Genomic DNA, 17,742 nt, shown 5'->3' with positions numbered 1-17,742 from the left:
AGTGTGCTGGCCCCAGGGACCCGGCCCCCGAGCTTCTCCCTGCTGTGGGCCCCGTGGCCCTGCCATTCGCAGGGACCCCTCTCTGCCTGTGTGCTCTCAGCGCCACGCTGGCCGCTGGGGCCCTGGTGCCTGCGCTGGATCCCACGGCCAGCCGCCCGGTCGGTGCCCTGGAGCACAGCTGCTGCTGGCACTCGCGTGGCGTGTCCGTGGGCTCACTGGGTGTGCCGCGGCCAGGGCTTGGTGGCCCCCAGCGGTGTGTGTTCACTCGGTGTTCTCCGGGGATCGGGCCGGCTCACGCCCCCCTGCCCTGAGTGTCCCCCGGCATTTCCGAGTGGGGGGCGGTCCCAGCGCCGGGAGGAAGGGGGGGGGCAGGTGCCTCCAGGGAGCTGCCCGCACACAATGAGCAGCCGGGGAGGCTCCCCCGAGGAAGGAGGGGGGGCTGGGCATCCTTCCCTTCTGGTCGCTGTCTGGCAGAACCCCGGGGGCGGCTCTGTTCTGGCTCCCCCGGGCTTTGACCACCTTCCTGAGCAGGGACGGCTGGCCCCTGAGGAGGTAACTAGGTCAGCGTCGGCCCACCCACCCGGCCCAGCCCAGGCAGGGAGTTGGGATCCTATTAAGCAAAGCACCTTAGCGCCCCATGGCGGGGTGGCCTCCTACGTGCCTGGATGCCCGTGCCAGGCTGCTCAGGACGCCTGGCTTGGCTCCAGGGCCTGTGGGACCCTGGCAGGGGCGGGAGAGGGCTCTGTTTCGTCTCCCTTGCACCTCAGGCTGGGGACCCTCACCCCCTTTTTTGGGACTGCACAGGGAGGTAGTCAGGACTCAGTGTCCTGCTCAGCCCTGCCCACCCCAGCCACATGGGGCAGGGTTACGGGACCCCTGTGTGTCCTGTTTCCTTCCCTCAGGTGGGCTGTGAGGTGGGCGGGACCTGCCTTGGCCTAGGGCGGCAGCTGGCCGCGGAGCAGTGAGGGCACCCGGTGTGGACATGGGGTCTGGCGGGCCCGTGCCTTGGCCACGTTTATGTTTCTTTCTTTTCTCTTTTTTCAAGTTTAGTTTTTTTGGGGGGGGGGGGGCGGGGAGAGAGAGAGAGAGAATGAGCAGGGGAGGGGCAGTGAGAAAGGGGGAGAGAGGATCTAAAGTACGCTCCGTGCTGACAGAGAGCCTGGTGTGGGCTTGAACTCACGAACCGGCTCATGACCTGAGCTGAAGTTGGACCCTTAACCGATGGAGCCCTTCCCCCTGGCCCCGGGGCCCCACGTTTATATTTCTGCATCAACGGGATAACGGGTCTCCCAGAACCAACCTGAAGATGAGAACACGCCAGTAATTCGCACCTGCCTCCCCAGGAGGTGAGCTCTCGCTGGGATGCGGCAGTCATCTGGAGCCGCGGGCAGCGCTCCCAGTCTTTTCAAGCGTGGGGCCGAGTCTAGACTGACTCCAAGGAGGTGGCTTGGTGCCTGGAGCCTAGGTGGTCTCTGTTCACCCCCAGGGAGCTGGGGAAAGCCAAACTTAGCCTGTGTGGAGGCCAGCAGCAGTGGGACTCCAGGCCCGTTTGGGTTGTGCTGGGTGGACAGGGGCAGGCCGGCTGTGGCCACTGAGGCGGCGCTGACCCCTCCCGGCCCGCTGACGGGCCCCTAGCAGTGACTGGCCTGGACGGGGGCCTGGGCACGGAGCCTGTCTGCAGAAGGGCCCCACGCGGGGGCCGGGAAGCCTGCTGGCTGCACCATCTCCTGGTCCCTGTCAGGGCCAGTGACCGTGCCGCCGGGCTCTCCTGGGACCTGGCTTGGTGTTGGCCCAGAGGCAGGCCGAGAACGAGCTTCCAGGCCTGGGCGTGCTTCTGGGCCTCGCCGGGGAAGTGGCCCGGCCTGCGCCAGCCCGTGCGGTTAGGGTGTCACAGGCCTCTGAGGGCCCACCTCCCAGGTGAGGGGACAGATTCCAGCAGGAAGGGGCTGGTCTGAAGCTGTCATCTGTCCCAGGGTGGTGGGAGACTCCGATGTGGCTCTCCTGGGTCACCCGAGCCTGAATGTCCCACGGTGAGGTTGGGTTGGTGCCCAACCCACTGTGCTCTCTCCCCGCCGGCCCTCTGTGCCCCCTGCCTGGGAGGGCCCGCTGGGGATGAGGCTGACTCCCGGCCAAGGGCAGAGGGACAAAGATCAGAGGGGGAGGAGGAACCTAGGCCTCACTCTGGCCTGCCGCTCCCTGACTTGTTCCCTGATGCTCCGTGAGCCCCAGGAAGGCTTCAGAGTGGTCTCGGGAGAAGAGGCCTCCGGGGAAGTGACAAGCTGTGACCCGTGGGGATGGGGCATGCCTGGGGTGGGCGGCGGCCAGGGGACCCAGGGCCCAGGGGGTAGGGTCTTTGGAGGGAGGGCCCCTGCCATCACAGTTGGACGCTTGCCCTGGCCGGGGTGTGGGGAAGGTTGGGAGTGGGGCCAAGGCCCTGTGCCGGTGTCCTAGGGTCTCAGGCACCGGGTGGACTCGTTGTGACTTCTGAGGGGACCTTCTTTCCAGGGGATGTAGTTGCGGGCTCTGGGGCACTCCCAGATTTGGAGAGGGGAGGTGGGCTGGCCAGGGGTCTACACCTACTGCTCCCGCATAGCCTTGGCATTCCTGCCGGTCCTGGTGGGTCACTCCCTGGGGACACCCGGGGGGAACCGATGCTGTGTCTCTGTATTGCCCGTCACTTTGGCCCTGCCTGTCCTCGGTCGGTGGGTGAGTTTGGGGCTGTTCTGAGAGCTGAAGGGGCCTGGGCCTGAGTCTCAGCTCTACCGCTCTGCTGTGTGGCCCGGGGCAGGGCACTTGGCTTCTCTGGGCTACTCAAGACCAGAGTGTTCACGGTGTCCCCGGAGTTCACTGGTCAGTAGTAACTGGAGCACGCCCGGTAGGCAGCGGAGGTGGCCATGGTCAGGGTGATGGCAGGCAGGGAGCAGGTGGCCTGAGTGATGCCATCTAGCCCCTCCCTCTGCCCTCTGCAGGGTCCTGTGCCTGGAAGCTTCCCACCCCTCCTGGCCGCCAGTCCCTGCCCACCTGGCTGCCTCCATCCTGGTCTCCCTGTCCCGTCCTGCCCCGTGTGTGTGCCTGAGACTCCCTGTAGTTGCCTGGGGTTATCTCTCCCCTGCAGCTGGCTTGGAAGGACCTGCCTGTGGGGAGAGCCCCGCCCTCCCAGTGACAGGCCTGGGAGCGAGGGGTGGGGCGTGCTTGGAACAGGTCCCGAGGGGCTTCGGTGTTGGTCTCACTCTGCGGGTACAGCCCTGCTACCCAGCCGTCCCCCCGGGTTGTCCTTGCCCTGGACACACAGCCCTCCGTTGCAGCTCTGGGGGGCTTCTCGTTTGGGGGGTACTGACCTCAACGTGGGGTGTCACCCAGGACGGCAGCTTGTGTCTCTGCTCCGTGCCCACCTTGAGTCTGTGCTCAGGCCCCGACCCGGCCACAGGGGGGCCGAGCCAGGAGACCATTGTCCCACCAAGCGTGGGTGGGGGGCATCCCTGGGACCTGAGCAGGGGTGGGGGGGGGGTGGCCCACTGCTGGAGGTCAGGCCTCTGGATAGTTGTCAGGTGCCCCCCCCCCCCCCCCCCGCCCCAGAGGCCACTAGAAATGTCCTTGGAGCCATTTCCCTGCCCCTTCCCCGGCACCCCTTCAGGCCTCTCCCCAAAATGCTTGGAGGACTTCTGCCGGGTCACAGACTTGCCTCCCTGCACAGTGCGGGGGTGGGAAGTTGGGGTTGTGTGTGGAGCAGAGAAGGGGCTTATGCTGTGGCTCCCCGAGCCCAGTGGTGTGCCGGCACCGAGGTCTGGGGGCCTTGCTGCCGGCTGGCAGAGCCCTGGCCTGGGGGAGAGCTGGGGACGGCTGTCTGGGGACAGCAGAGAGGTTAAGAGCCTGCCTGCTTGGCTGACCTGGCTTCTGGGGCCTTGTTACTTGGCCGTGACTTGGGGATGTCAGTGGCTGCATCCAGGTGGAGGCGTCCTGCCTGCGCACGAAGCCTCTGCTGGTGGGACGGGGCCCCGTGGGTGCCGGCTGTTGGGGTCGGTGGTGGGGGCCGTCTGCGCTGGCCTGGGCCTTGGGCTCCTCGGTCTCGTGGGGGTGGACCCCGCTGAGGATGGCAGCGGCGCCCGAGGCCACGGGTGGCTGAGAACTGAGCCGGAGGCCGGCCTGTGCTGGGCTCAGTGGGCTGGCGCTGACCTCGTGTGTTGGCGTCTCTGACGCTGGAATTGGGAGTGGCTTCTGAGGTTTGTGGGTTGAGGCCCTCGCACCCTGGCTGTGTCCTTCCTGGGGACCTGGGTGCTTCACTGGCTGGGTAGGGCGTCAAGCTGAGCCCTGTTGAAACCTCAGGGCTGGGCCTGACCCTGATGTTGACAGTGACCTGGGCAGTTGAAGGTTGTCCCCCCGCCCGCCCACCCACCCCCACCTCTCCCCGGACCCCAGCCTCCTGCCCCGACTTGGCACATGGAGTGCTCTGATTGGCTGTCACTGCTGTCATTCAAGCCCACGTGCAATGACCTCAGAATCGAAACCCCACAGCCCTGGGGCCCGCCAGGCCAGCTGTGCCCGTGCTCGCTGGCCTCTTGCGTGTAGCCCAGCTGGTGTTGAGGGCCTGGGTGCCGGGCGTCTGGGGCTCACTGAGGCCGAGGCAAGCTTCCTGGAGGACTGGGGGGGGGGGGGGGCTGGGTGGAGAGTGTTCCCCTCCACTTGTCATCGCCTCTTCTGTGTCCTGCAGGAAATGGCCAATTCCGTTTACCTGGTCATGGAGGTGAGTTCCTCCCGCAGGCCCGGCTGTGAGGGCAGGGAGGCTGGACCCTGCTGGCTCCTGTACCTTGTCACCTGGGGGTTAGAAGCTGCTTGCACGTCTGTGGGCTTAGGCTTAGGCCCACTACGTCAGGAGCCCCGGTGGCCCTGGCAGGTGCCTGAGGGGCAGTAAAACGCCTCCACTGACCTCTTCAGTATGGATCGCGAGGGCCGCCTGGCCCAGGAAGGAGGCCAGCAGCACGGGAGCGGGTGTAGGGTGGTGGGGAGGACGGGTGGGGCGGGGGGAGGGTCCGGCTGGGCCGCTGACCGGGCTGTGCTACTGGTGTGTTGCAGTACTGTAACGGCGGGGACCTGGCGGACTATCTACATGGTGAGCGGACGCCCCGTGGCCGGGAGGGCCGCGTGCCCCGTCTCACCCCGGCCTCGCCTGTGAGGTGGCCTGATGTGAACGAGGTCCCCGGGCTCGATGGAGGTGGCGGGTCCCCTGGTCCCCGCGGCACTCGCCGGGGAAGACAGAAGGGGTGGTGGGCCCCCGCTGGGGGCACAGACGGGGTCAGAGCCGTCAGGAACAGCCTCGCAGGACAGATTAGGTCTGGAAGAGCCCCTCTTGAACGGGGGGCCCTAAGTGGTTTGTGGGGAGGCGTTGCCTCCCGACGACCTACCCCCCCCCGGCCCTACAGGGTCCCCGAAGTGCTCGGCCGGCTGGGCTGCAGGGCCCCCAGCAAGGCCTGGCTTCCCACTCAGGGCGGTAGGCCGTCACCCACGCCCTCACCCCGGAGGGCAGGCCCTGGGGCTCAAGTGGTAACTGAGAAAGGGCATTAGGACAGCAGCACCTGGCGGTGGGTGGGGCGGTGGCACCGAGACCTGAGGGCCTGAGCGGCCAATGGGGAGAAGATGCCGGCCCCCTGGAGGCAGTGAGCCCGACCCACCCCGGGTGAGTCATGGGGGCTGCAGGAGGCACTGCGGATCGCCCTGGAGGCCCGGAGGGGCGCGTTGTGCTGGGGGGGTGGGGGGGCAGCCCCTCCCCCTGGGCGCCTGGGTGAGCCGTGCCCCCTTCTCCCTGCAGCCATGCGGACGCTGAGCGAGGACACCATCAGGCTCTTCCTGCAGCAGATCGCGGGCGCCATGCGCCTACTCCACAGCAAGGGCATCATCCACCGCGACCTGAAACCCCAGAACATCCTGCTGTCTAACCCCGGCGGGCGCCGCGCCAACCCCAACAACATCCGCGTCAAGATCGGTGAGGCCGGGGCTGGCGGGGGCCCAGGGCGCCGCGCAGGGAGCCCGAGAGCTTCGGCCGCCCTGCTCACGCGCCCCTCCTCCCCCGCAGCCGACTTCGGTTTCGCCCGGTACCTGCAGAGCAACATGATGGCGGCCACGCTCTGCGGCTCTCCCATGTACATGGTAGGTGGGCCGCCGCCAGCCCCTGCTGCCCCTGCTTCCCCTGCGGGGCCGGGCTCCCTCCCGTGGCCTCCCCTTGTGTGGCGGCCTGAGCGGCTGTGCCGCTGTTGCCCACCACCCCCGTGGCAGTCGGGGCACACAGTCCGGTCACCAGGCGTGGCCACGTCTCTTCTTGCCCCCGGCGCCGACCTGGACCGTTGACCCCACAGGCCCCCGAAGTCATCATGTCGCAGCACTACGACGGGAAGGCCGACCTGTGGAGCATCGGCACCATCGTGTACCAGTGCCTGACGGGGAAGGCGCCCTTCCAGGTGAGCGAGCCTCAGGTCAGGCGGGGCCGGCTGCTGATTTGCACCCCGACGTTCCCCTCTGGGTCCCGGCTGGGCCGCCAAGGGCTACTGCCCTGCAGCCTTCCCCCACGAGAGTGCAGCGCAGCCACGGTCACGTCAGGGCCGCGGCTGGAGCGTGCGGGCTCCGGAGTGGTCCGTGTGCCCGCGTGTGTGTCTGGGCCGAGTCTTGTGCCCTGCCCCCCTGCCCGGGCCAGTGCTGGCGTGATGCACTGCGTTGGCGTCAGGCCCCGGGGCGCTGGGCGCCGCATTTGGTAAGCGGCAGCCTGCTCGGCGGTGGGATTCCAGAGGGCGCGCTCAGGGCTCTGAGCCCACCAGGCAGCTCTCGCTGTTGCCAGCTTGCCCCTCAGCCTTCTTTGAGTGCCTGGTGACCCAGGCTGGCCCGCTGGCTCCCCGCATCCCTCCCGGTCCCTCGCCATCAGCCCCGGGAAGCTGGGGTGCTCTCTTGCTCTCGGCTGCACGCTCGTCCTGGGCTCAGTGCCTGGCACCACAGTGGTGTGCAGTGGGCAGACAGACGACCACATACGTGCCAGCCAGCCGCTCCCCATGGGACACAGTGCCCGTGGGGAGGGGAAGGCTTATTCTGGGGTCCTTTCCAGGGTGGGGCTCACGGAGTAGTTAATTTCAAGAAGCAAACCTCCAGTCATACCAGGGGCCTGGCCGCCTCGCTTCTGGCCCGCCTGACACTCCCCATGCGGTCCCGGTGGTCCACGGCCTGGATGGGGGAGGAGGGGAGCCCGTCCCAGGAAGCCTGGAGGGCGTGTGGTGTTCGGACCAGGGCCCCGACTCTGGCCGGGGGACCTCCCAGGGGGCCTAGATGCTCATGCTGCCCTCCCCCCCAGGCCAGCAGCCCCCAGGACCTTCGCCTCTTCTACGAGAGGAGCAAGACCCTGGTGCCCACGTAAGTGCCCTCGCCTCCACCCCCCTCCCCACCTGCCCCAGGTGGGCAGCCGCATCATGCTGTCTCCCGGCCCCGCCGCAGCATCCCCCGGGAGACGTCCGCCCCGTTGAGGCAGCTACTGCTGGCCCTGCTGCAGCGCAATCATAAGGACCGCATGGACTTCGGTGAGCGAGGGCCCTCCTGGCCGCGTGCCCCCCACCCTGGGCTCCTGGATGCCCACGGTCCCTGCCCCGGCAGCCCGGGGCCGTGAAAAGCGCGGTTTTGCTGCGGGAAAGCCCCGGGCGGGTGGGGGGCCGGCCGGGACCGGGGTCCCAGAGGGAGTCTCGGGTGGCGCGGAGTTCCATCTTTCCTCCGGGGGCCCCTGGGGCCAGGGCTCTCAGACGCCTCACTCGCCCACCCTCCTTCCTGCAGACGAGTTCTTCCATCATCCTTTCCTTGACGCCAGTGCCACTGTGAAGAAGTGTGAGTCCCCCGAGGGCCTGGGGGCCCCCAAGGCTGTGGGGGGGCTCGCGCACAGCTGACTCCGTGCGGCAGGTTTAGAGGGACAGGAGCTGGGGCTGCCCTTGCCGGTGCCCGGGTCCTCTGGGTGGGCGACGGCGGGTTCCGCTCCGTGCGCTGGTAGGTGTGCACCTGCTGCCGCTGGGCGGGCCTTGGCGGACTGGGGAGGGAGGGGTGGGGACGGTGCCCGCGCGCTGACCTGTGCCCTCGCCAGCCCCTCCCGTGCCCGTGCCCTCGTACCCGAGCTCCGGGTCCGGCAGCAGCTCCAGCAGCAGCTCCACCTCGCACCTGGCCTCCCCCCCGGTGAGTCAGCCGCGGGGGGCCCGACCCTGGGGTTTGGGGCGTGTGGATGTCCCACCGGGGTCAGAACGGCACCGGGACGCTTGCCTTTATTTCTGTGGTTTTGTCTGATCCGCTCACACAAGGTGTGCCAGACACGTTCTGATGATGAAACGTCGAAGCGTGAGAAGCTGGCAAAAACCCCTTTTAGCCGCTCCCCTCCCCAGCCCTCGTGTCCCAGAGGCTGACCCGCTAGGTGTGGGTCCGTGTTCTTCAGGGCCTCCGTGAGCGCTGGTGTGCGCTCACGGGAACGGGGGCAGGGAGGCCTTGAGTCCTGGGGACCGCCGGGGAGTCCCCGGCACCTCGGCACGGGGGCGGGGCGAGGTCTGCGAGGGTGCGCAGAGCTGGGGGGCCAGGGCCGTGCTGGAGGCAGACGTTCGACGCTTTATGATAGTGAGCGCGCACGGCCTCCCTTTCAGGCCTTTGCGGGCCCATGGAGGAGCGGGGGCAGGGCTGTGTGTCACTGAAACGGGTCTCCCCAGGAGCTCCGTGCCAGCTGGGGGCACAGCGTTTCAGAAACCGATGGGAGAAGGGGTGCCCCCTGGGGAGGAGAGCGGATCGTCCCCTTCCCCGGCGCCCAGCAGCCCCTTTTCCACCCGGGCCCTGGGGCCGGGTCTCAGTGGCCTCCCCTCTGACCCCAGTCCCTCGGGGACATGCAGCAGCCGCTACAGAGGACACTGACGTCCCCGGCCGACGCTGCTGGCTTCCTGCACGGCTCCCGGGGCTCCGGCGGCGGCAGCAGCAAGGACTCGTCCTGCGACACAGATGACTTTGTCATGGTCCCGGCTCAGTTTCCAGGTCGGGGGCCAGGGTTTGCTTCATTGTGAGCTTGCGTGCGTGTGCTCGTGACGCTTTCTCTGCCTGTGGGCCCTCAGGGTGGGTTCTGGGAGCTGTACTGCGTCAGCCAGGCGAGAGTCCAAGCCAAGTCCCGCTGGTCACCAGTGGGTGGTGCGGACCGAGTGCCTGTGCTCAGGCCCTGCCCTCCCCCCCCACCCGCCATGCAGAGCACCTGCTCGCAGGAGGGAGCTGCCAGCGCAGTTCTGAGCACAGGCAGGGCTCAGGCCTCTGGGACAGGCCCGGCCCCTCCCTAAGCCCGCTCCGGGGGTCCCGGTGTCCTCTCATGCCCCTGGACGTTGACACTTCCTTTTGCTGCCCTTGGCCATCTCATGACTTGGGTCAGTCAGACAACAGGCCCACGTTGGGCAAGGCGAGGAGGACCGTTGGAGAGGTTGATGGGGCAGATGCGGGACCCAGGGTGCCAGAGGAGGGCTTAGGCCCGGACCGGGAGCCGGGGGTGACCGGCCTGGGCTTGGCTGAAGGCTGGGGTATGCACAGAGCACCCAGGGTCTCCCTCGAGAGCCCCGAGGCCCAGTCAGGTAAAGGGAGTCCCCGGTGCACATCACAGGGGGACCTGGGAGCACGGCTTCCTCCCCCACTTTGTCTCACGAAGCCGCCCTTCCTGGAGCCTCCAGCCACTCCCTGGAATTGAGTGCGGGGTCACCCGGGAGCCGGGGTGGGTGAGGTGGCCCGGGTGGGCGGAATGCACACTTGTCCTGATGCCCAGCCTGCCCCGTCTCCCACCCGCAGGTGACCTGGTGGCCGAGGTGGCTGGAGTCAAGCCCCCACCGGACAGCCTGATGTGTAGTGGGTAAGCCCCCTGCCCTGTGCTGCCCCCTAACCGTTTTGGGACACGGACGTGCTGGCTCCGGCCGGTTGTTCTTCTGCCCTGCCTGGGTCCAGGCGGCCTGAGGTGTGTCCCACCTATGTGCTCTGTCCCCACCAGGAGCTCACTGGTGGCCTCGGCTGGCCCGGAGAGCCGTGGCCGGACCCCTTCTCCTTCCCCACCCTGCAGCAGCTCTCCGAGCCCCTCCGGGTGAGCAAGGCTGGGGTGGTACGGTGTTGGGAGTGGCCCAGAGGCAGGGTTGGGGCCTCCAGCCCAGGCCTGGCTTTGCAGATAGCACTCGAGTCTGGAGGGCCTGTCTCCGTTGGGGCCTCGAGGACACTGGGCTTCTCATGGGTGGCGGCCCACGGGACGGGGCTGTGGTCGGAGGGGTGTAGACCCGGGAGCGGGGAGCTGTGGGGACTGCTAGGGACCAGTGTGGCCACCACCCCGTCCGCATCCTACTGGGCTGGGTGTGCCCGGGTTCCTAGAGCCCAGGTCGGGAGCAGGCCCAGCCTCACCGTCCTTTGCCTGGCCTTTTTCCACATGTCCCAGTGGCTGGCCCCATCCAGAAGCCCCTTGTGCACAGTGTGCATGGGGTGGGGTGTGAACAGTTCCTGCTGCCTGAATGGTGGCAGTGCCGGGCACATGGCAGAGGTGGGGAAGCAGGTGGCCCGGGTGGCCTCTGCCCCAGGATGTTTGAGCCTGGGGTTCAACCCGGTGCACTGTCTCCCTCGACCGCCCCCCTGCTTCTCCCTACCACAGCCGGGCCGGCGCGTTCAGCAGCAGGTGCGGTGTGTCTGTCCCCATCCCAGTGCCCACGCAGGTGCATAATTACCAGCGCATTGAGCAGAATCTGCAGTCACCCACCCAGTACCAGACCGCACGGTGAGTCTAGTCACCCCTTACCACCCACCTCTGTGATTACAGGGGCTCCCCCTAGCGGCAAGGCATGCCCTACAGCGCTACAGTAAGGACCCCACTACAGGGTTGTCTCACATGCACAGGTGTGCAGGCTGTGCACTGTGTGACTCTCACCATCACAGTTTACATTGTGGATATGCAGAGACCCTACATTTATTGGGACAGCTTTCTGGCAGGTATCACTATCGTGTTTTGTCTTAGAAAGACCGAGACAGAGCCCGTAGGGGAGCAGGAGAGAGGACCAGAGGGAGAGAGAGTGAGAATCCCAGTATCTGCTCAGTGCAGAGCCCGACTTGGGGCTCGGTCTCACGGCCCTGGGATCATGGCCTGAGCCGAAATCGAGAGTTGGATACTCAACCGACTGAGCCACCCAGGTGCCCCTACAAGACCCGATACTGCTTTCTCACTAACTCCAGTGAGCACAGCAGGAGAAGGCCTTTCTTTTGTAATTCCCAGAAGGCCCTGTGGGCCAGTGTCATCCTGGCAGGGACTGTGCCCTCAGGCGTGAGGATGCCCCCAGGAAACACGGGGTCTCTGCTCCCTAGTTATCGCTGTAGGCAGGAGGGTGAGGGGTCCAGTCCTCCCGAAGGCACCCGGTGAAGCCCGTTATTTGAGTGGAGGAGGACGAGCCATCTGGCCTGGCCGTGACCCTCGCTGCACGTGGCTGGGGGCCTCACCTCATGCCTGCTTGTGCCCCCAGGTCCTCTGCCATCCGCAGGTCGGGCAGCACCAGCCCCCTGGGCTTTGCCCGGGCCAGTCCGTCGCCCCCGTCCCACGCCGAGCACGGAGCTGCTCTGGCCAGAAAGCTTTCCCTGGGCGGGGGCCGGCCCTACACACCATCTCCACAAGGTGAACCTGGCGCCCTGGCGGAGGATCCTGAAGCGGTCCTGGGCATCGCCCCGGGCTGGGGGGGCGGTGGGGAGACTGGCTGTCTGTCAGGGCGTGACCCTGGTGATCCCTCTCTCCTCAAGCTGGAATCATCCCCGAGCGGCCGGGCTGGAGCGGGGCGCCCTCCCCACAGGCACCCGAGATGCGGGGCGGGAGATCCCCTCGTCCAGGTAGGTGCGGCCCTGGCCCCGGGGCAGGAGGGCAGAGCCGGCGAGGGCTACCTCCCTTCTTACAGTTAGGGGAAGGCGGGAGCCCCGCCAGACGGTTTTCACCATCTCAAGCTCAAGCCTGGAGACCGTACAGGTGCACTCAGGGATTCAGTCTCTGCGCCCACCACACGGTCTGCCTTGTGCACCGTCGGAGCGGTGAGGGTGGAGGGGATAGTTAAGATTGAGGGCCTCACGTACACGCTTCTGCTTGGTGGTGGCGTGTGCCCGGCTGGGTGGCCCCCACGTGGCAGTGACCGGGTCTTGTCCTGTCCTGTCCCAGGCTCCTCTGTGCCCGAGCACTCTCCCCACGCTGCCGGGCTGGGCTGCCGCCTGCACAGCGCTCCCAATCTGTCTGACCTGCACGTTGTCCGCCCTAAGTTGCCCAAGCCCCCCACGGACCCGCTGGGGGCCGCGTTTGGCCACCCCCAGTCCAGCCCCCCGCAGCCGCCCCATGTGCTGCAGTCCTGCCGGCCCCTGCGAGGCTCGCCCAAGCTGCCTGACTTCCTGCAGCGGAACCCCTTGCCCCCCATCCTGGGCTCCCCCACCAAGGTAATGGGGCCGGGAGCTCGGTGGGGACAGGGAGGCGGGGAGGGGTTGGTCCCGGGAAGACCTCAGAGGGCGGCTCTGTACTGAGGACCTCTTCCCGTGCACCTGCACAGGCCGTCAGTGCCCTGCCTGGCAGGGTTCCCAGGGGACGGGGCCTGGGAACGGGGAGCTTTGGGCCCAGAAATGTGAAAGGTGCCACACGTGCTCCAGGACTGCTCTGGGCAAACTACTCTCCTCAGCCCTTGCCGTAGTTCCCTCCTCTGTGAGGTGCGGCCAGGCCCTGTAGGCACGGCCGCGGCGGTCCTAGGGGCGTGCGCGTGCGTGGAGGCGCGGCCACGGGAGGGGGGGGGGGGGTCCTAGGGACGTGCGCGTGCACGTGCGTAGAGGGTATTGCGCTTCCTCCCGCACGTGCCAGTCTTGTGTCTGCGGTGCAGACCTGGGGGTGGAGGCCGCGCGGGTTCTGGGCCACTGATGCCTTCACGGCGGCCCTTCTCTGCACCCTGTGTGCGCCTCCTAGGCTGTGCCTGCCTTCGACTTCCCCAAGACCCCCAGCTCCCAGAACCTGCTGACGCTCCTGGCCCGGCAGGGCGTAGTCATGACACCGCCTCGGAACCGGACGCTGCCCGATCTGTCAGAGGCCGGACCGTTCCAGGGGCAGCAGCTGGGCCCTGGCTTGCGGCCCCCCGAGGACACCAAGAGCCCCTTTGGCAGGTGTGCGGGAGGGACTCCTGCCGTCGCGTTCTCTCTGGGGAGGGAGGAGAGGCCCGAGTAGGCCTGTGTGTGGGGAGCCGCCTGCTCTGCACCTCTTCCCCTGTGACCCTTTCTGAGTCTCACTCTGCGCGTCCGTCCGGTGGGGGACGCTGCCTGCTCCAGGGTGGGTGGAAGACCGCAGGGCCAGCATACGTGCAACCAGTGCTGCGTGAGGTCTGGATGCGGCAGGCTACGCTCAGGCCCTGGCTGGGCAAGGACCCACAGGCCGGCTCATCCCTGCTGCTCACCCCGCAGGTCCCTCAGTACCGGGCGCCTCACCGATCTGCTCCTTAAGGCTGCGTTCGGGACCCAGGTCCCTGACTCGGGGAGCACGGACAGCCTGCAGGAGAAGCCTATGGAGATCGGTGGGTGGGCGGGGGCTGCCCTGCGGTGGGGGTGGAGGCAGGCCGCCGGCAGCAGGGCCCCGAGCGCGTCTTCTCTCTTGCAGCGCCCTCTGCTGGCCTCGGAGGGACCCTGCACCCCGGAGCCCGTGCTGGGGGCGCCAGCAGCCCATCTCCCGTGGTGTTTACCGTGGGCTCGCCCCCCAGTGGGACCACACCGCCCCAGGGCCCCCGTGCCAGGATGTTCTCAGGTGAGGACCGCGTGGTGAGCCTCCAGGCTGCAGGGGGTGAGTGGTCCACGCGGATGGGTCAGGACAGGTCGGGAAGCCTGAGGCTCTGACATCCTCACACGAGGGGCAGGGATAATGCCCACAGCACCCGCCTCTGCGGCGCTCTGGGTGCGCGAGCCCCGGGCCACGCAGATGCCCCCAGCTCTGGCTCCTGGACTGGGGGGGACCCGCCTGCAGCGGGGGCAGGAGCCAGGGTGGACGGAGTACCCGAATGTGAACTGAGGCCAGTAGCCGGAGGGAGGGGCGCCCAGTCGGGGTTGGGGAGGGGTCTGGCGGGGAGTTGTGGGGAGTGCGTCCTGCATGTGCGAGTGTCACAGCTGGGGCCCTGTCCCCACAGTGGGCTCCTCCGGCTCCCTGGGTTCAGCCGGCTCCTCCTCTGCCCGTCACCTGGCTCCTGGAGCCTGCAGCGAGGTGGTGGCCCCGGAGGTCCCGGCCCCCGGCCACTGCCGCAGCTTTGCCGATCCCGTCACCGCCAACCTGGAGGGGGCTGTGACCTTCGAGGCCCCCGACCTCCCCGAGGAGACGCTGATGGAGGTGAGCCCTGCGTGCGGCAGGCCCACGGACGGCGGGGCCGGGGTGGGTCGCAGCCCCCACTTAGCTGCCCGCTTCCCCCCAGCAAGAGCACACCGAGATCCTGCACGGCCTGCGCTTCACTCTCGTCTTCGTCCAGCACGTCCTGGAGATCGCGGCCCTGCGGGGCAGCGCCGGCGAGGCGGCCGGGGGCCCCGACTTCCAGCTGCAGGAGAGCGTGGTGGCCGACCAGATCAGCCTGCTGAGCCGGGAGTGGGGGTGGGTGTGCCTGGCGGGGCCTGGGGTTGGGGGAGCGGGGGAGGCGGCCTGGGGGCTGGGGTCTCCGAGCCCGAGCCGCCTGACGCGGGTGCCGCCCTCCAGCTTCGCGGAACAGCTGGTGCTCTACCTGAAGGTGGCCGAGCTGCTGTCCTCGGGCCTGCAGACCGCCATCGACCAGATCCGGGCCGGCAAGCTGTGCCTGTCGTCCACGGTGAAGCAGGGTCAGTGCTGGAGGCCAGAGACTGGGCATGTGAGGGTCCGGGAGGGCCGGGGAAATCCCTGGACAGAGAGGCCAGGTGGAGATGGGTGGGAGGGGGTCACCTGGGAGCAGCAGGGGTGGGGGGCTGGTCCCAGGGAAGGGCTGGGAGGTGGGTGGGAGGGGGTCACCTGGGAGCAGGGGGGGCGGGGGGCGGGTGGTCCCAGGGAGGGGCGGGGAGGTGGGACGATGGCAGTCCCGGGGGTGGCCTGAGCTGACGGTGGCGGTGCCCGTCCCCCCGCCTGCCCACAGTGGTGCGGAAGCTCAATGAGCTGTACAAGGCCAGCGTGGTGTCCTGCCAAGGCCTGAGCCTGCGCCTGCAACGCTTCTTCTTGGACAAGCAGCGGCTCCTGGACCGCATCCAGAGCGTCACTGCCGAGAAGCTCATCTTCAGCCACGCGGTGCAGACGGTAGGGCGGGTGGGGCGGGCGACGGCAGCGTGGGGGCCGGGGTGGGGCATGAGTTGGTGCTGGGCTGGTGCCCTCCAGGCCGGGTCTGGCACAGGGAGCCCGCCTGGCTTTTGGCCCCAGTGCCGGGGCTCCGCAGCCCAGGGGGCATCCCTGGCCACACCCCTCTGCGAGAGTGACTCCGTTTCCCCAACTGTGAAGCCAGAGGCCTGGTTCTCAAGCTTCTTGGTGGGTGAGTGTTCTCTGGGAGAAGCCGCTGCGGGCAGCCGCGGGAGCCTGGGCCTTCTCTGCTTCCGCGGCTTTGGGGTCTTTCTGCCTCCAAAGAATGGGCTCCAAGGAGGCGGCGGTTCCTGCGAGAACACGTTTGTGTAGCATAAGTGCGCAGCCTGAACAAAGGTCTGGGGAAGTCGGCCTCCCCCTCCCTAGCGGTGACCGCTGATGAGTTAGGCCATCGCAGGCAGTAGTGAGCACGCCTGCCAAGGGGGCGCCCTGCCCGCCAGCGCCGGCCTACTTGGGGCGGTGTTGGCCGGCTGGTGGCGCAGGGCTACGCGGGCCTGTCTGGGCCTCCGAGTGGCACCAGCAGCCCTTACGGCGTGCCCCCGATGTGTGTGCCAGATGGTCCTGGGGACCGCCGGGCCCGGTGCGGGGCTGCCAGGGCAGCTGGGCTGAGCCCCCCGCTGCCCCGGAGCAGGTGCAGTCGGCCGCCCTGGACGAGATGTTCCACCGTCGGGAGGACTGCGTCCAGCGCTACCACAAGGCTCTGCTGCTCATGGAGGGGCTGCAGCACCTCCTTGCCGACCAGGCGGACGTGGAGAGCGTTGCCAAGTGTGAGTGCCGCAGGCCAGCCCCGGAGGGGTGGGGAGAGGTGGGCAGCTCTCGGGTCCCCTGACGGTGTCTCCCTCGCCACAGGCAAGCTGTGCATCGAGCGGAGGCTGTCCGCACTGCTGACCGGCATCTGTGCCTGACTGCGGGATGCCCGAGGGGCCGGATCTCCTGCCGATCCCACAGGCTTGGGGGCGGCCAGCTGGCCGGGCTTGAAGGGACAAGCCTGCGGCCTCGGTGCTGCTCGCTGGCGTCGGGAGAAGGTCGGGGGCTCCCGCAGAGCCAGGCCTCGAGCTGCGCGTCTGCGTCCGGAGCTCTGCCGCGGTGGGCTTCGGCGTGCTGGGAAGGCCCCGGGCAACCCCGGTACAGGCCGGGGCCCCCGCCTCGCAGGTTAGCAGAGCTCTCCCGGCCAGCAGTCACGACTTCCCTTGGCCGCCTCGCTGGCAGCGGGGGCGCGTGTGGCCGGACCACCGGGCGGCCCCAATGCCCGCCGCCGCGCAGAGGATGAGCAGAGGCCCCGAGACCGCTCTACCCAGGAAAAGGTGCGGCCCCCTGGTCCCCCTCCTTCCCCAAGACCACCCACCCAGCTTTGTGAATCACGGAGCACTTTATGCAGGCGGCCCTGGAGCAGGACTGCCCGCCAAGTCCCGCGTGTTGCTGCGGGGCGTGTGTATATACCTATATACATATATACATATATACATAGTCGTGCGAGCGTGTGCGAGCGTGTGCGCTGTGCCTGCTGCCGGGACCCTCTCGGGGAGACACAGACCTCTTATTTAAATGTTCTTGTAGGGACAGACAGTACGAAGCACCAAGCTTTCTGAACCCAGGACAGACGTTGCAGTCTATTCCACTTTACTCCTGAAATGTGTCTTATTTTTCTGCAGCTCTTTTTTTTTAACAGAAGCAGACAATTTGTAGTTTGTTTTGGGAGGGTGGGGCAGGACGGGCGGGTCCTGGTATTGCGCTCACACACGTGGGTGGAGGTAGGAGGTGTCTGTCACGGTGGGCCCCTCCCCCACCCTGCCCCGCCCCCGTCGTCCCCGCCGTCCCCGCCCCGCCTGACCAGGGGCTGTTTTGTGCAAAGTCTCCCATCCAGCTTTCACGGTGGGTTTTGATGCCAAAGTCGTGTGTGGAGCTCCCCCACCCCCACCCCAGGCTGGGTCCTGGCTGCCACTGGGGAGCCCGGGGGTCTTCCTGGCCTGCCCGGCCCTGCCTCACCCCCCTCGTCTATATCCTGGAGAGGGCAGAGGAAGCCTGCCGGAGTCCAGGCACCCTGGGTGAGGGGTTTAATGTCTTACATCAAGACACAGACATCTTTGTGTTTCTTTCTTTGCAATACTTGAAATATTGCCACTGTGCTTGGACTTAGAACCAGCCCCGCGACTTGTTCCTCGCTGCACGGAACGTGTTCGTATTTATTGCTTTATGGTCGGCTGAGACTCAGGCCACCGGGACGCTGGTGCCACGGGAGGGGACTCGTGGGTGCCCACGAGGGCTGCCGGCGGATCCTGTTCTTCACGAGACAGCACCTGACTCTTGGTCTACTTTAAAAGGAGTTTTGTGTGACCCCCCCCCCCCATTTGCATTAAATTGTGTAATACCAATTTAAGGAAATAAACCTTTGGAATTGA

The 17,742-nt window shown here is 67.5% G+C and overlaps 1 protein-coding gene across 4 annotated transcripts in view; it reads left to right on the top strand.

Moving 5' to 3' along the window:
* ULK1 (unc-51 like autophagy activating kinase 1) overlaps window positions 1-17,742 on the top strand; it is a 21,957-nt gene extending 4,215 nt beyond the window's left edge. For all 4 annotated transcript variants that reach the window (XM_053206768.1, XM_027052102.2, XM_053206767.1 and 1 more), the window contains 25 exons: window positions 4,709-4,741; window positions 5,071-5,107; window positions 5,804-5,977; window positions 6,068-6,141; window positions 6,348-6,449; window positions 7,328-7,386; window positions 7,468-7,550; window positions 7,798-7,848; window positions 8,099-8,187; window positions 8,865-9,021; window positions 9,811-9,871; window positions 10,007-10,096; window positions 10,649-10,771; window positions 11,508-11,656; window positions 11,779-11,865; window positions 12,185-12,453; window positions 12,968-13,161; window positions 13,456-13,565; window positions 13,649-13,792; window positions 14,169-14,365; window positions 14,448-14,620; window positions 14,723-14,841; window positions 15,129-15,286; window positions 15,975-16,110; window positions 16,193-17,742. In XM_053206768.1, the coding sequence (XP_053062743.1) occupies window positions 4,709-4,741; window positions 5,071-5,107; window positions 5,804-5,977; window positions 6,068-6,141; window positions 6,348-6,449; window positions 7,328-7,386; window positions 7,468-7,550; window positions 7,798-7,848; window positions 8,099-8,187; window positions 8,865-9,021; window positions 9,811-9,871; window positions 10,007-10,096; window positions 10,649-10,771; window positions 11,508-11,656; window positions 11,779-11,865; window positions 12,185-12,453; window positions 12,968-13,161; window positions 13,456-13,565; window positions 13,649-13,792; window positions 14,169-14,365; window positions 14,448-14,620; window positions 14,723-14,841; window positions 15,129-15,286; window positions 15,975-16,110; window positions 16,193-16,248 (2,925 nt within the window). In that variant the 3' untranslated portion in view covers window positions 16,249-17,742. The remainder of the gene's footprint in view (window positions 1-4,708; window positions 4,742-5,070; window positions 5,108-5,803; window positions 5,978-6,067; window positions 6,142-6,347; window positions 6,450-7,327; window positions 7,387-7,467; window positions 7,551-7,797; window positions 7,849-8,098; window positions 8,188-8,864; window positions 9,022-9,810; window positions 9,872-10,006; window positions 10,097-10,648; window positions 10,772-11,507; window positions 11,657-11,778; window positions 11,866-12,184; window positions 12,454-12,967; window positions 13,162-13,455; window positions 13,566-13,648; window positions 13,793-14,168; window positions 14,366-14,447; window positions 14,621-14,722; window positions 14,842-15,128; window positions 15,287-15,974; window positions 16,111-16,192) is intronic.

This window comes from Acinonyx jubatus, chromosome D3, assembly GCF_027475565.1.
Source record: "Acinonyx jubatus isolate Ajub_Pintada_27869175 chromosome D3, VMU_Ajub_asm_v1.0, whole genome shotgun sequence".
NCBI classification, from domain to species: domain Eukaryota; kingdom Metazoa; phylum Chordata; class Mammalia; order Carnivora; family Felidae; genus Acinonyx; species Acinonyx jubatus.
This window is presented reverse-complemented; position numbering and strand designations above follow the sequence as displayed.